Below are 17050 nucleotides of genomic sequence, written 5' to 3'. Positions count from 1 at the left end.
GACTTTCTGCTCCACAGTATGCAGCTTGGATAGTCATGAGGGTGTGACCTTTCCTAGTGCAGATGTTCAAACACTGTTTCTAAATAAAATTTTCTTCCTCCTGGGGTTTCTGTTGATTAAAATTAGCTCATGTGTGTGAAGTATAACCTTGGAAATACCCATTCTCACACCTATCACCCATTCACCATCCATCCATTCAACAACCCATCCATTCGCCCACTGACTACCCACCCATCTACCCATCTACCAGCCCACCCATTCATCTACCCATTCATCTACCCATCCATCTACCCACCCACCCATTCATCCACCCACCCATCCATCCATCCATCCACCCACCCACCTACCCATTCATCTATCCACCCACCCACCCACCCATCCACCCACCCATCTACCAACCCACCCATTCATCTACCCATCCATCCACCCACCCATCCACCCACCCACCCACCCATCCACCCACCCATCCACCCATCCACCCACCCATCCACCCACCCATCCACCCACCCATCCACCCGCCCATCCATCATCATCCATCCATCTGTTGACTGGGTTTCTGTCCCACCAGGTCCCACAGCCGTTTATTCCCAAGAAGTCACACAGAGATCTACATTAGTTATAAACTGATTGGCCTAGTAGCTCAGACTTCTTATTAACTCTTATAACTTATATTAGCCCATTATTCTTGTCTATGTTAGCCACGTGGCTTGGTACCTTTTTCGGTGAGGCAGTCACATCTTGCTTCCTCTGTGGCTGGGTAAAGACTGTGGACTGCATCCTCTTCCCAGAATTCTCCTGTTCGCATTGCTCTGCTTCTACTTCCTGCCTGGCTACTGGCCAATCAGTGTTTATTTAAAATATAATTAACAGGATACAGACCATGGCCCCACAGCACCCACCCAATCATCCATCCGCCCATCCATCTACCTATCTACCCATCCATCCATCCATCTATCCATCCATCCATCCATCCACCCACCCATCCACTTTCCTCCTTCCCTCTATTCCTCCCTCCCTTAATCCACCTACATAAATTAAAGTTGCAAGTGTGGGTTGGTGAGAAGGCTCAGATGGCTTGTGGTCCAGTCTGACGAGCTGAATTTGATCCACAGAAGTAGCATGGAAAGAAAATCCTACAAGTTGTCTTCTGCCCTTCGCACTTATGCTATGGTTACACACATTGTGACCAGTGTAGTAGATTTACAGACAAAAATTCTAAAACGTAAAAGATGCAGATAAGGAGCTGGAGGCATTGGCTCAGCAATTAGAACCCTGGCTGCTCTTGCAGAGGACCCAGGCTTGAATCCCAGAACCCACTGAAAGCTCATAACTCTCTGTACCGCCAGTCCCAGGAGATCCAATGCCCTCTTCTGGCCTCAATGGTCACTGCACACATAAAGTGCAGACACCCATTCAAGCAAATGTTCACATACATAAAACAAAATTAAGAAATCACAAATGAACTCTCCTGATTTTTAGTTCACTCTAATCTATAGAATGCCATCTTCTCTGTCAGACAACAGACATAGAGCCCCCTACCCCCAATGTGGTAGCCGTGACATGAAACCGCATGGGCGCTTGCGGACACTGATATGTGGTTCAAAACCAAAGTGGCTGTGGGGTCACACACGGGGAAGGGCTCCCTTCATGGGTGGCAGGTGGAATGCCGCTGCGGGGTCACACACGCAGGGTCACATATGGGGAAGGGGCTCCCGTCGTAGGTGGCAGGTGGGAGTGCCCTCCTCAGAATTAGCAAGCCTTCCAGTACCTTGGCCGCATAGACAACCTGGGAAGAGAGGCAGGCTAGCTGTCGCTGCCTGGAGTCGGGTCTGAAGTGGCAGAACAAGTGTTTCCACAGCTCATCCAGGGAGGAGGACTCGTGGCAGCAGGTGCTATTGTGAGTTTGCAGATAGGGCTTTTCTGTGTAGCCCAGGCTGCCCCAGATCTCTCAAATTTCCCGCCTCAGCCTTTTAGGTACTGAGGTGACAAGCAGGCTTAACTGTGCCTGGCTTCTCAAAGTGGATGGGATTTTTTTCATCTGTGGTTCATTTGACATCTGCTGCAAATGTCTGGACATGCTACCTAACCCTCTGCCATGCAGTGCTTCAGACGCATGAGAATACTTTCCTTTCTGAGACTACTACTATGGCTCAGAGAAGGCAAATGACTTGCCCAAGAACACAGCCTGGACTTCATGTCAAATCGATCCTTCCCAAAAGCTCCTTAGACTGCTTGAGTGGGGATGGATCCAGGGCCCCTGCTTCTAGGTTCCCTCTTTCTGTTTTCAAATCCAGATGTTCTTCAGGTGTGTCCCCAGGATGTCCAGTCTTGAGCAATGAAGGAACTCCTGTGAACTTATGACCTCTCTCTCTCTCTCTCTCTCTCTCTCTCTCTCTCTCTCTCTCTCTCTCTCTCTCTCTCTCTCTCTCTCCCCTCTCTCTCTTTAGTTTTTCTGAGACAGGGTTTCTCTGTGTTGCCCAGGCTGTCCTGGAACTCGCTCTGTAGACCAGGCTGTCATTGAATTCCCAGAGACCTGCCTGCCTCTGCATCCCAAGTGCTGGGGTGAACCTGTGATGTTATCAGTAAAATTGTTGCATCTGAAGGAAAGATGTTTGATCCCAGAAAGTTAAGACTCCCACTCAAAGAGCTTCTGAGGCAGGGGGATGAGAGGAATAGCTCTGTGGACAGTTTTGTGTTTTCTCCCTTTTCTGTGTCTCTGTTGGGAAGTCACCTGCTGTCCTCGGTCTCAGGAGGCATCAGGATGACATTTCTTTTTTTGATAGTCAGGATCTTATAGCTCAGGCTAGCTCTAAACTCTCTATTTAGCTGAGGATGATCTTGAACTCCAGATCTCAGAGATCCTCCTGCCTCCACCTCTTGAGTGCTGGGATCAAAGGTGTGTGTCACCACCCAGCCCAAATCTTAGTTTTACTGTAAAGTTCTCTTTTCTTGGGCCTGGCATGTTTATAGGTTACTTTAATTGCAGCATTTGGGAGGAAAAAATAGGTAGATATCGAGTGAGTTCCAGGCCAGCCTGTGCTACACAGTGAAACCTCATCTCATAAAGAGAGATATTTGCTGGGTGGTGGTGGCACACACCTTTAATCCCAGCACTCAGGAGGCAGAAGCGGGTAGTTATCTGTGAGTTCGCAGCCAGCCTGGTCTACAGAGCGGGTGCCATGACAACCAGGGCTACGGAGAGAGACTCTGTCTCAAAAACAAACAAAAAGGAGTGATTTATGAACTTATCTTTTTTCATTAGGTTGTTTTTTTTTTTTTTTTTGAAGTCAGGGTTTCTCTGTGTTCTGGAACTCACTCTATAGACCAGGCTGGCCTTGAACTCAGAGATCTGTCTGCCTCTGCTTCCCGAGTGCTGGGATCATCATGTGCCACCATGCCTGGTTTGTTATCTGGTATGTGTGTGTGTACCCCACATGCGTGAAAGAGTCTGTGTAAAACCGAGAGAGCATCAGATCCTGTGGTGGTTTGTCTGAGAGTGGTTCCAGAAGGTTCATGGGTTTGAATACTTGGTCCCCACTTGGTGGAACTGTTTGTTAAGAATTGGGGAGGTGTGGTCTAGTTGGGAGAAGTTTGCCACATGGAGTTGAGCTTTGAGGGTTCAAAGGCTTTCGTTCTGTCTCCGAGCTGTGTGGATCTAGAGATGAGCTCTCAGCGGTTCCTGCCTTCACGCCTTTGCTCTGCCGCGATGAACTCTGAATGATGTGGGATTCCCCTCTGTATGCTGTGAATATGGTTTTTTTTAATTTTTTTGTTTTTCGAGACAGTGTTTTCTGTGGCTTTGGAGCCTGTCCTGGATCTAGCTCTTGTAGACCAGGCTGGCCTCGAACTCACAGAGATCTGTCCGCCTCTGCCTCCCAAGTGCTGGGATTAAAGGCGTGCACCACCACTGCCTGGCTTCTCTTAAAAAATTATTTATTTGTTTGTTTATTTATTTATTTATTGTGTATACAGTGGTCTGTCGGCATGTATGACTGCAGGCCAGAAGAGGGCGCCAGATCTCTCCATCAAGAGTTGTGAGCTGCCATGTGGGTGCTGGGAATTGAATTCAGGACCTTTGGAAGATCAAGCAGTACTCTTAACCTCTGAGCCATCTCTCCAGCCCTCTGTGAATATGTTTTATTACCATTGGCTAAAAAAGAAGTTGCTTTGGCTTATGACAGGGCAGGATATAGCAAACTGAGAAATCCAAGTAGAGATAGGGAGGAAAGAAGGCAGAGTCAGGGAGATGCCATGTAGCCGCCTAAGAAGCAAGAGGTAACAAACCACGAGCCTCATAGTAAAATATCAAATAATAGAAATGGGTTAATTTAAGGTGTAAGAGCTAGCTAGAAATATGCCTGAGCCATTGGCCAAACAGTGTTGGAATTAGTATAGTTTCTGTGTGATTATTTGGGTCTGGGGCAGCCTCCGTTTACATCTGACCCTCTGGAACTGCAAGCCCAATTAAACTTTTCCTTCCTGGCCATCGTGTTTTATCACAGCAATAGGAAAGCACCCAATACAGATCCCCTGGAGCTAGAGTTTCATATGGATGTGAGCAACCTGAGGCGGGACTGGGGACCAAACCATGGTCCTCTGCAAGAATAGGATGTGTTGTTAGTAGCTGAACCATCCTCCCAGGTCCTGGTTCTCTATTTTGATTGGTAGATTAGGTCATATAGCATTTTCTACTGTCCATGTCTGTTCCCATAATGTGATTATGCACCACACATAGGCATACAATGCTAAACAGGTAATAAGGGCTTTCCCCAGAAGGCTGGCAGAGGACACAATTTTGCCTTACTGTGTGCATGCACCCCAAACCAGTTCAGGGCAGACTGGCCCTTCTAATCGTCAACCCTGGACACATTGGGAACACACTGGAATAGAAACTCTCCCAGTTCGATTGTCAGCAGAGGTGGGGAAGTGTCCCCTCCTGTTTGGGGAAGGGAAGGTGTGCAGCCTGATGCAGATGTGGACCAAGGATTCCAGGTTGCTCTGTGTACTGTTTGAAAACAGGTGTGCTTACAGAGTATATTTGGGAATTTGGCCACCGAGTGAACTATTAAAAGAAGCGGTGAGCATAACCCAAACCCAGTGGGAGTCCCAGGGCACTAAACTGTCTCCTGGGCTTGGCTGCTGTTCAGGTGAGTGACCAGCACACAGCAGTAACTGCCACATGACTGGGTGATGTAGGGGCTGCAGAGACTGACAGTTCTAGCAGAGGGCCCACAGTTGGTTCCCAGCACTCACGCTGGGCCCTCACAACCTCTTACCGCTCCAGTTCTAGGAGACCCAGAGCTCTCCAGCCTCCATGGACACAGTGTGTAGAGCACTTGCAGGGACCCGCTAGAAAACAGAAGCAGTTGAGAGCCAGGCCTACAGCTGTCGTCTCAGTACCTTTGATGCAGAGGCAGGAGGATGGCTAGGGATTTGAGGTCAGGCTGGGGTGCAGCATGAGACTCAGTGAAAACCCCTAAATAACACAGGCGTGGTGGTGCATATCTTTAATCATAGCTCTTAAGGGGTAGAGGCAGGTGGATGTCTGTGAGTTTAAGGCCAGTCTGATCTACAGAGCAAGTTCCAGACCAGCCAGGCCTACATGGTGAAATCCTGTCTTCAACAAAAGAAAACTCAAAAGTTGAAAGAAACCAAATAACTAGATATGTAAATAACACAGTTACTCATTAGAAATTTCAAAATGGTGGTCCCCCTCCCCCATGACTTTCTATTTTTATTGCTTGGGTTGGGTTTTCTCTGTCTGAAGAGCTCATTCACTGAGGGTGATTTTGCGCCTTTAAGAGGAAGTAAGACAGGCATCACCTTCAAAGATTGGTGGGTTTTTTTTTTACTTTTTATTTATTTTTTATTTTTTCCATGATATTTATTGAGCTCTACATTTTTCTCTGCGCCCCTCCCTGCCTCTCCCCTCCCCCCTTCAGCCCTCCCCCAAGGTTCCCATGCTCCCAATTTACTCAGGAAATCTTGTCTTTTTCTACTTTCTACTTCCCATGTAGATTAGATCTATGTAAGTCTCTCTTAGTGTCCATATTGTTGTCTAAGTTCTCTGGGATTGTGGCTTGTAGACTGGCTTTCTTTGCTTTATGTTTAAAAACCACTTTTGAGTGAGTACATGTGATAATTGTCCTTCTGTGTCTGGGTTACCTCACTCAAAATAATGTTTTCTAGCTCCATCGATTTTCCTGCCACATTCAAGATGTCATTATTTTTTTCTGCCATGTAGTACTCCATTGTGTAAATGTGCCACATTTTCCTTATCCATTCTTCAGTCGAGGGGCATTTAGGTTGAGCCCTGGGCTCACCTCTCCAAGACGGTATGCAGATGCCATTCCTTTCTAGCCCCTCTCAGCATCCGCACGGCTGTCTCTCCTCACTTATGTCCCTTTACCCAACCTAGTCTCTCTGAAAGTGGCTTACCACCCTGACTCTGCAAACAAGGGAGGGCAGGGAGCTTCCTTCCCGTGCTCTTGCGCTCACGATCTTCCTGTCTCCACCTAACAAGCACTAGGAGAACAGGCATGTGCCACTGAACCTGATTTATGGGGTGTGAGGCTGGGACCCAAGGCTTTGGCATTGAGTCTAGGCTAATGACTTAAGCCCCAGTCCTGGCCTCCAAATAAAAAATGAGAACAGGACTGTGTGTGCAGCGCGAAAGTGGAAGCTGTGGGTTCAATCCTCAGTATGGCAGGATAGTCAAACAGCCATAGTTATAGTCGCTGGCTGTGGCGGCACACACCTTTAGTTCCAGCACTCTGGAGACAGAGGCAGTAGGATCTCTGTGAGTTTGAGGCCAGCCCTTTCTACAGAGCGAGTTCCAGGAGAGCCAGGGCTACCCGGTTAGACCCTGTCTTGAATAAAAACAAACAAAACTAACCAACCAACCAAAAACAAAAAACAAACAAACAAAAAATCCCCCAAAAACTAAACAAACAGCAAACAGCTCTAGTCTACATTAGAGCACTGACTCGGTCCTTTCCCGGTACCGAGACTGCTGACCATTTAGAATGGCACCACTTCAAATGTGCACTGTTACAGCCTCAGGAAGAACCACTGGACAATCCTGCATGTATGTTTTTAAAAAGACTTAAATTAGGGGGCTGAAGAGATGGCTCAGAGGTTAAGAGTCCTGAGTTCAATTACCAGCAACCACATTACAGCCATCTGTAATGAGATCTGGTGCCCTCTTCTGGCTTGCAGACAGACAGACATACATGGAGGAAGAATGTTGTATACATAATAAATAAATCTTAAAAAAAAAAGATGGGCTGGAGAGATGGCTCAGAGGTTAAGAGCATTGCCTGCTCTTCCAAAGGTCCTGAGTTCAATTCCCAGCAACCACATGGTGGCTCACAACCATCTGTAATAAGGTCTGGTGCCCTCTTCTGGACTTCAGGCATACATGCAGACAGAATATTGTATACATAATAAATAAATAAATAAATTTATAAAAAAAGACAAATTATCTTAAATTCTGTGTGTCTGTGTGCAAGCGCCTGCACCTGTGTGCAGTGCCGGCGGAGGCCATAAGAGGGCGCTGAAGTTACGTGCCACGGCTGGGGGGGAGGGGAGACCCGAGATTGACGCCACTGTCCGGATTTTACAGATGCACAAACTGAGGCTTGGGAGGGAGAAACACGCTCAATCCATTAGATGTGTACGACCCAGATCGGTAAACTGACCTCCCGCTGCACCACACGGCAGCGACTTGTAGCCGGCGTCCCCTCCCTCTCCAGGGATCGTACCCCGAAGCCGTAGTGCCATTTTGGGGACGCTCAGGGCCCAGCGCGCAGGCGTCACACCGCCGTCTGGCCCCGCCCCCTCCACGTGCGGCGCACACTTCGCGCCGCTCGGCCGAGCTCGCCTCGCGCCTTCCTCCGTCCCTCCGCCCGCCCCCTACGGCGCCTGCTTCCTATTGGCTGACGGCTTCGTCGTTCGGCCTGCAGCCTGGCGGGCCCCCACCAGTACGGAAGTCCCGCCCCACGCGCGGCTGTCCGGCCTTCCGATAGGCTCGGCGGCTTGTCTGTTGGCGAGGCCGGGCCCGAGTCGGCCGCTGGGGGCCCGCGGTCGCTGAGCGGCCCGGGCTGGCGGCGGTTTCCGGTTCAGCGCGGCTGGCGGGCGGGCGGCCCGGAGCGGCGGCGGCGGCGGTGGAGCCCGACAGACAATGAGGGCGGTGGGGCGGCGCTGAGCGACGGCGGCGGGAGCGACGCGGGCCTGGGGGCGGGGCGGGCGCCAGCCATGGACAATCAGGTGAGAAGCCGCCGCCCGGGACCGGCCTCCCGTGGCGCGGCGGCCGGCCCTGCGCGCACACGGCCCCGCGCACGCTCGATGTGCGCGTGCACGGCCCGATTCTCCCCTCCCCCTTCACCGCGACTCCAGGACGACCCTCCCCCATCGCCATATCGGGGCGCCCTTCCCCCATCGCGACCCCACGCGCCCCTCCCCCACCGCGACCCCAGGTCTGCTACGGAACCCCCTGGGGGCATTGCAGCACCCCAGTGACGTCCACTCCACCCCGGAGGACCCTTTTCTTGAGTAGGGAATCTACATCGCTCTGGAGCCGCCACGGCGTCTTGGGCGACACTGCCTGGCCCAGAGCCCCCTGAGACACCCTTAAGAACCCCTTGGGCACCACTCCGGACCTCAGGGCTTCAGCACCCTGGGAAACTCCATTTCGTTTCAGAGGTCCCCGGAGGCATGCCTTAGAACCCCAGTGTACACACAGACTCCCGAGGCGCCTCTCAGGATCCCAGAGCTTTAGCACCCTGGACATCCCAGCCTGTTCGGAACCCTTTGGGATTCCTGCTTGGAGCTTTAGTGCTACCATAGCACCCTGGGGATTCCCCCGCCGGTCCACAACTCTCCAGGAAGACTTACCCTATAGCCACCCACAGCACCTTAGGGATCCTATTCTGGTTCAGAGTTCTCTGGAATCCTTTGGAGTCCATTGGAATTCCAGAGCCACCCCAGGCTGCCTGGGAACCCAGGTTACTCACAGTTCCTGTGGATCAAAACCTAGGCAGACTCCCCTCAGAATTCCAGTGCATCCCAGAACCTTTGGAAACATGTCTTAGAGCTCCAGTGGAACTTCCAGCCTCTGGGGTCCCAGCGTGGCTCTGAACCTGTGGAGACTCGAGTAAAGTGTCCAGGAACTCTCGGTCGGCCCCAATCCCCTTTCATACCCTTACATGCCACATACTTCCCCATATCTGGTCCTCCCTCTGTGGAGGGAATTCTTCCTGAACCTGTGCCCCCCCCCAAGGCTTCCCAAATTCCATGAATCGGTTGGCCCCAAATGTTTTGAATGTTTCTTGCCCCAGTTAGACCCGCTCCCATCTGAGATACTACATCAGGCCATGTTCCCATTCTTCTGCATGCCCTGCCCCTGCTCTCTGTGCACATGACTGCCTCCGGGAGTTGACTTCTGGTGCTCCATTGACCCACCCTGCTGCCCGCCCTCCTCTGTGCCCAGTGCCGAAGGGTGGCACCTTCCTTCAGACACAGACCAAGGGCAATCTCTGGTCTGACCTGGTACCCCACAAGCTCTTCAGACCCCTAAGACTCCTGTTACGTCCCTTGGGTTTCGACCTGTTTTAAGACTGTCCAGTAATCCTAGTGCAGCTTGTCCTCCGTCTGACTGTGATCTCGGCCAGCCGTGCTGGACCATCTTTCCTCCCCCCTACCCCACCTCTCCCCTCACACGCCCATCGCTTGTCAGCCTCACCTAGCCACAGGTGGATTCCCCAGGCTCCCACTGGCAGCCCTCCCACTTGGTAACCAGCCCTGTTGGTTCCTGAGTCCCTTCTGGCCCCTGTGCACGTATCACCCAGATCTCACCAAGTGAGCTCCTCCCCATCTTCAAATTACTCCCACCCAGGGTCACATCTCCCCCTTCCTTCCCAAGCCCGAGTTTTCAGGGGCGCTCGTCCCTGGAAGGTATGGGGCTGTGGGGGTGGCAGCTGATGGCTTCCTCTGCTGTTCGCAAGGGCAAGTTGGAGCATTCCTGACTGCTGGCGCCATGGAGGCGGCTTTGTCTGGTTTGGCCATGTGGCTGTGTAGTTTCAGGCACATGGGCCAGGGACCTTCCTGTGTCCCACTATCCATGGGCAGGTGGCGGGTGCCATCACTCTTGTATCTGGTGTGTTTGGCTTTCTGCTAGCGAACAGACAGACTGCTTTGCAAGCCTGCTTGCTACCTGGGCTCTTCCTTGATTGAACCACACGCAAAGTCCCTGTCCCTTCAGCACCCTCTGCACTCAAAAGTGTAGGGCATGGCCTCTGTCCCTACCAGAGTCTCCACCAGAGATTGGAGGCCATTCCCTCTGTGATGTGCTGGGTGCTGTCACTTCATGACTGGGATGCTGAGTAAAGGTGGCAGTCTCAGGGGCAGTGGGGAAAAGGCTCCTCTCAGCCTGAGCTCAGCTGTGTCTGTAGCTGCTTTTAGGTTTTAGCCAAGTATCATGAAAAGTTGAGACTTTAGGTCACAGGCGGCCACCATGACTGAGCACCTGGCCATCCAGGAGGCTGTACAGACAGGACCCTGCCATTGGAAATGCTCCGGTGGCGCTGAGCTGGGTTGTTGGTCTGCATTGTCATCTGCCCTTCCTTCCCTGCCAGCTCCAGAGAACCCAGCAGCTGCCCCCATTGCAACTGGGAGACCTGTGTGGGGAGTGCAGGGTACTGTAGGTGCACAGGTAGAGTCCCAGCCTCCCTCCATCCAGGGCTGTGCCCCACAGGGAAGCAGTGGGCTGGGCCTTGGGTGCTGACTCTGCATGCCTTTCTTCTCTGTCCTCTGTCCTGGTCTAGCCTTCCCCAGTGTCTCTGAGGTCAGTGCAGAGGCAAGAACATAAGTCGTAGTTTGCTTTTTCCTCTGGGCTTCTTGCTTTCCTTATGGATAGGAAGGCCGGGAAAGCGTCTGAGATTTGTGCCACCCTGTCCCCCTCCAGTGCTGTCTGTTGCATTGGATTTCTGTGCTCAGCAGGGCATGGCCAGGATTGCTATTCACCGTGGGGAGAAATGGAACGGAACTGGTTTGTTGGGTACAATGCTGGAAAGATGGGAAGGATCTGAGAGTCCAGTGGGATTCCCCAGCAGACAGCATCCAGTGTTTCCTGATCCCCAAAGAACCTGGGAGCCCCCTTCCCAGAGTCACAGGCCTGGCCTCAGAAGGGGTGCAGTGTGGTCGCAGGTGGCACACAGGCCCACAGCCTGGCTGTGCTGCACACCAGGAGCAAAGACTTGCCTCAGCTGGGGAGGGACAGTCGGAGCCAGCATCTTTTCCTGATGTGTCCATAGGAGGCTGTGGGTAAGGTGCTGGAGCCACACCCCTGGTCCTCTGAAGCTGGTCTCAGGCTTTCTTACTCCGCTTTGCAGGGGTGAGGGGCCTGGACTGGGATTGCCAAAAGTTGAAACACCCCTGCCCAGGGCTGCTGTCCACATCCCTAGGAGACACATGGTGTCTGTCCTAGTGTTGTGGACACTCACCATCTGTTTTCAGTACCTAGCATATCCATGTGGACAGCACGCCTCTTCCTTCCCAGCCTCTTCTCATCCCTCTGTCTTGAGCCTTGTGCCCTATCAGAAGGGGTGGCAGTGGTTGGAGCACGGGACCAGAGCTGCTGGTTAGTTTTATTATTTATTTTTGGCTGTCCTCCAGACTCATCTTGTCTTTTAGTTCGGTGCTTTTCGCTTTAGTGATCATCTTAGGGCATCTGCTTCCCCCGGAGCCCTTTCTGGGATTAGAGGGACAAGGTTCTAGAGAGTTCAGTTGACTTGGTCTTGTGTCACCGATGCTCTGTGGGGTCCCGGGTCCTGGCTCCTTCCCCATCTGTGTATGTGAACCTTGCTATGGGGCGGACCTGACGTTTTTTTCTTATTAAAGGGGAGAGCCAGGTACATGCCAAGGTACTGGCTCCAGGAGCCAGGTGATAGGTGTAATTACACCCTAGGGTGACATGTGAATTCCCAGCGGAAAGGGCATTTGTTACAAAGAATTCCCGCCAGAAATCAGGTGAAAGCCTATAGGAAAATTAACAGCTAATGACTGCCTTCTGGGCCCCAGCTGGGCTGGGTGTTTGGGTGTGGTAGATAGGTGGGAGAAGACAGATGGGTGGATGCGGTGGGTTGATGGGTGGGTGGGTGGATTGAAGGATATATGTGAGTGTATGGTGGGTGAATAGATGGATGGGTGGGTGGGTGGATTTGGAGTCACACAGACCTGTGAAATGCTATATTTTGGCCCTTTGCCCATCCACACCTAGAGAGAGCTGTCTCCCTCAGGAAGGGCCTATGAGATGCCACACGTGCTGTTTGCCTGGCTTGCTGGATTGGGATTCTAGGTCTGAATACCCTCTGCCAGTTGGCTTAGCAGCATGAAGCCTCCAGCCCGAGCTTAACTGTCCCCAGATGGCACTCTGCATCCCTTGGCTTCTGATCTCCAGCAGCAGGATAGGTGATACTTTCCTGGGCAGGTCCTGGCTGTTTACCTCTGTACCTGGGTTTCCTGGGTGCAGGCAGCAGGGTCGCTTTAGTTCCCAGTTCTGGGTTGTGCAGAGGCATCCATGCAACAAGTGCTCACAGTGCAGAGGACCTTCTAGGGCAAGGCAACGTGAGGAGAGCTGTGCTGGCTGTGGGAGTGCAGCTTGCATCAGCACCACTCCTGGAGAACCCGCTGCTCGGTTTGCTCAAGTGTGGCTCTGCTTCTGCTGGGCTCAAGGGTTCCGGGTAGAGGACAGCAAGGAGGGGCCTGTGCGATAATGGCCCCTGGGTGGCTGGGGCTCAGCTCAAGCTGCTGCAGCTTCAAGTTCCTTTCTCATGTTGGTGGTACAGGTCCTGTGCTGTCCCACTACTTTTGGAAAGTTGTGGCCTCTCAGGGTCCAGCTCAGAAAGGACAAAGATGGTTAGGTATGGGAGACTGGAATGCTGCTGGTCCAAACTGTGGCGCCCTCGGCTAGGGGTGTTGTGGCCCCAGTTGACACTGGCCCCATGGGCATCACTGTCGCCAGTCAGTGCTTTGGGCACAGTCTACCACAGCCTTGAAACCTGTTTACTTTGGCTTGTGCCTTGAAGTTCTGGCGCCTGTGTCCCCAGTTCCGATGGAACTGTGGTCATTTGTTCTTTTGCAGTAGCCACTGTGCTGTGACCCGACTGGGAACCCCATGTCACCAGTACTGTCAGACAGCCGGCCCAGGGCTCAGCTGCAAGTTGTAGATTGAGGGAGACAGGCCCACAGCAGACCAAAATTCCAAAGTGGCTCAGAGAGTAGGGTCACCAGTGTTTAGGAGTCCAGGGAGCCTCCAGCCAGCAGTGGCCCTATTGATCATGGATGGCCTGGGTGCTAGCAGTATTGCTCCAGAGTCAGGTTGAACATTCTCCATCCTGTGCTCAGTGTGTCCACACAGGCATCCATGTAACCCAGGCTGATCCTCTGCTGAGTCACTGGCAGGCACCAGACCCAGCTATGTGTGTCTAGGAGTTGATCTGTAGTTCCCCCGGATGTTCCCAGTACTTGCTCTCTCCTCCTTGCACAGTTGCAGCCCTGCCCCCTTATCCCAGAGATAGGTCTCTGCGCTTAGGTCCAGCTGCTTTCTCCTGCCAGTCCTCCGTTCCCTTTCTCCAGCCTCTACCCCACTCACCATTTGTGGTCGAGCACGTCTTTGAGGTGGCCCTGCCTTTACTCACTCCCTCGCATCTCCTACCTGCCTGCCCTCTTGCTAGCCCTCCAGTAGACCTAGAACCATGGAGCTTTTCGTAGGAAACCAAAGATGCTTGTCTTGGCGGAGATCTGAGTACACAGATTCTGGAGGGCTGTGTGGTCAGGTGTCGGGAGAGGAGTTGGGGCATAGGTGGGACCTCTAGGGTCTGGGCCCCTGGACAGTGTGCCTCCAATGGAGAGGGCTAGCAGAGACCAGTGTGTGGAGTTCCTGGCAGGCAGCCTGGACCTCCTGCTTGATTGTCTTGCTTATCTAGGTAGAGCACTTAGCAAGCCAGCTTAGCCTGGGTGACTGTCGGGTCAGACCTGAGAGAGAGACCCCAGCTCTCAGCTGCAGAAGGGTGGGGAATTCAAGGCCAGCCTGGGCTGCATTGTGAGACCTCATCTTTAAAAAAAAAAAAAAAAAAAAGCTGGGGTAAAGATGGGTGTGGTGGTGCACACCTTTAATCCCAGCAGGCGGACCTCTGTGAGTTTGAGGCCAGTCTGGTCTACAGAGTGAGTTCCAGGATAGCCAGGACTACAAAGAGAAACCCTGTTTTGGAAAACCAAAATAATAAATGTATTAAATAAATAGAAGACGAGGGTAGCTGGTGGTGATAGCACACGATTATAATCCCAGCACTCAAGAGGGAAGAGGAGCTCTGAGTTCAAGGCTAGCCTGGTATAGAGGGTGAGTTCCAGGACAGCCAGGGCTACATAGAGAAACCTGTCTGGTGGTGAGTGGAGGGAGAAGGCTAGGGTGGAGCATGGTGGTACCTACCTTAAGTTTCAGCCCTGCATCCAAGTCTGGTGTACAGGGTAGGTTCTAGGCTGGCCAGGGTTCCATAGTGAGACCCTGTCTCAAAACTCAATGTCTAGGGAGCTCCTGGTGCTGTAGCTCAGTGATACAGTGCTTGCCTATCGTGCATTAAGGCCTCTGTTCAATGCCCAGCACACACCACAACCCCCCACCCCAAAAAAGAAAGTTCTCTTTGGGCTGAAGGAGTGACTCAGTGAAGAGTAAAAACTAGATGTGATTCCAGCCTTGGGGAACTGGAGACAAGGGGATCCCTGGGGCTGGAGAAACTCAGTTGTTAAGAGCACTTGGCACTGCTGCAGAGGGCTGGAGTTGGGTTTCCAGCATCCTTAGGGTGACTTAAAAACACCTGTAACAGCAGTTCTAGGGGATCTGGTTCCCTCTTCTGACCTCCCCCGGTCCCTAGCCCTGCACACACAGATACACAGATAAACACGTAAATAAAGTAAAAATAAATCTTAAAAAAAGGTAAATAGTATTGCTGAGGGTGTCGTTCAAAGCTGTCCACTACCTTCATGTATACACACATGTTCACCCACCTATGCACATACACTACATTAAAAACGTGTAAAAAGGCTAAGGAGATGGCTCATTGGCCGAAACACTCACTGTGCAAGTATGAAGGTGGAGTTGAGCTCCCAGTACTCATATCAAAGGCAGAGCAGCGCTGGGGAGGCGGAGGTCTCATGGTCTGTTCGTCCGGCTTTCTGTTGCTGGGGTAAAACATCATGGCCAAAGCCAGCTGGGGCAGGGAAGGAAGGGTTGATTTTGCCAACCTCACAATCACAGCTCATCTTGGAGGGAAATTGACGCCTGCTCCCCGTGCTTTCCTTAGTTCTGCTTTTTTATACATCCCAGGACCACCTGCCCATGGTGGACTGGGTGCTCACATGTCAATCATTAATCAAGAAACACCACAGGCCAATTCAATAGAAGCCTTTTCTCAGTTGAACTTCCCTGTTCAGATGACACTGGCTTATATCAGGTTGTTAAAAACTAAGACCACCTGAGCAAGCTAGCAACACGTAATAGCCAGACAAACATGCTCTTGGCTCAGGCAAAAGGCCCTTCATCGATGTGTAAGGTGGAGAATGGTGGGGAAGAACCCAGTGTCAACTTTGGGCCTGTGCACACCACTTTCACACACACATACACACATGTATGTTTTCCATGTTGCAGACATTCTAGTTGATTGCCTTTTGGAGGTGGTCCTGCCCTTGTGCTGGGAATCTCTTGGAGTTTAGTGTCTTTGCATTTATTTTGGGGCTGGCCTGAGCCACCTGGGGTTTTAGGATCCCGTGTCATAACACCCGCAGGAGTGGGGAGAATGAGAGTGCTCCTTCAGGAGCTGCTGTGCTGGCTAGGCCGGCACCGTGGGCCCTTCAGCTGAGGGCCTAGCTGTGCTCTGTGAGGTCCAAGTGGTCAGCAGGGGCCACAGAGCCTGTGGGAGGGGGCCAGGGAAAACTGCCCTGTGGAGAGGACCTTTCTGTCCTTTCAGTGATGAATCAGCTGGGATGTCCATGGAGTTGAAGGGGCCACAGCTGCTGTGCTGGTGGGAGGAGCCAGAACCTGCGCCCTTTCTCATGCTAAGAGTGTAGTACATGTGTATTTGTATCCTGGAAGCACACAGAAGCTCCCACAGCCAGCATTGACAGTGTCCCAGAGGCCAGAGTGCAGGGTAGCAATGTGTGACTCTGCCTCCATGCTGACCTGGCCTTGCTTCTCTCTCCCCCTCAGTGCACTGTCCAGGTGAAGTTAGAGCTAGGGCACCGTGCCCAGCTGCGCAAGAAGCCCACCACTGAGGGCTTCACCCATGACTGGATGGTCTTCGTACGTGGCCCTGAGCAGTGTGACATCCAGCACTTCGTGGAGAAGGTCATCTTCCGACTGCATGACAGCTTCCCCAAACCCAAGCGTGGTGAGTGCCCTTTCCCTGGTCCTCCCTACCAGTGACCCTCCAATTCCAGCCTGGTGGTGTGACTAGTGACTGCTCCGCCCACTCATGGGAACTGAAATAGCCAAGAACCAGCCCAGGCCAGAAGCAGTCAGGGTTATGGTTTAAGGAGTCTGAGGGTCTCACTGGGTAGACAAACCACTCTTAAGGGCAGCCCCATGCCCAGCAGTAAATGGCCAACACAAAATGAACTCAGTAGTATTTTGGGAGGGTTTTTCCCCTTTATCTCACAGATCTTTGGCTTATGTTACTTGTGGGATTTCTCTGTGTGTGAACGTGTGTGTCTCAGCATCTGTACCTATTTCTTGTGCTTTCTCTTTAGCTCCATTTTTTCTTACTGTTTGCTTTTTTCTATTCTGGTTTGTTTTTGTTTTATTTTGTATTGTTGCATTTAGATGCCTGTTTGTATTCTAATGAGAGAGGGGAAGAAAGGATGTGGATTTGGGTGGGTGGGGATGTTGTGGGGATCTGAGAGGGGTTGGGGGGGAACTAATCAGAATATAATGTATGAAAGAATCTATTTTCAATAAAAACCATATACTCTTTAGGGTAGGATTACGGGCACTCCTATA

General features: G+C 51.9%; 1 protein-coding gene across 2 annotated transcripts in view; it reads left to right on the top strand.

Moving 5' to 3' along the window:
- The first annotated feature begins 8114 nt into the window (after nucleotides 1-8114).
- Nucleotides 8115-17050, top strand: part of Mllt1 (MLLT1 super elongation complex subunit) — a 41674-nt gene continuing 32738 nt past the window's right edge. The window contains exons 1-2 of one of the 2 annotated variants that reach the window (XM_038343431.1): nucleotides 8115-8268; nucleotides 16262-16442. In XM_038343431.1, coding sequence (XP_038199359.1) covers nucleotides 8257-8268; nucleotides 16262-16442 — 193 coding nt within the window. In that variant the 5' untranslated portion in view covers nucleotides 8115-8256. The remainder of the gene's footprint in view (nucleotides 8269-16261; nucleotides 16443-17050) is intronic. The other variant, XM_038343424.1, reaches the window with a different exon arrangement.

Source organism: Arvicola amphibius, chromosome 1 (assembly GCF_903992535.2).
Source record: "Arvicola amphibius chromosome 1, mArvAmp1.2, whole genome shotgun sequence".
Lineage (NCBI taxonomy): Eukaryota > Metazoa > Chordata > Mammalia > Rodentia > Cricetidae > Arvicola > Arvicola amphibius.
Note: the sequence above shows the minus strand (reverse complement) of the source record. Positions and strands in the feature narration are given on the sequence as shown.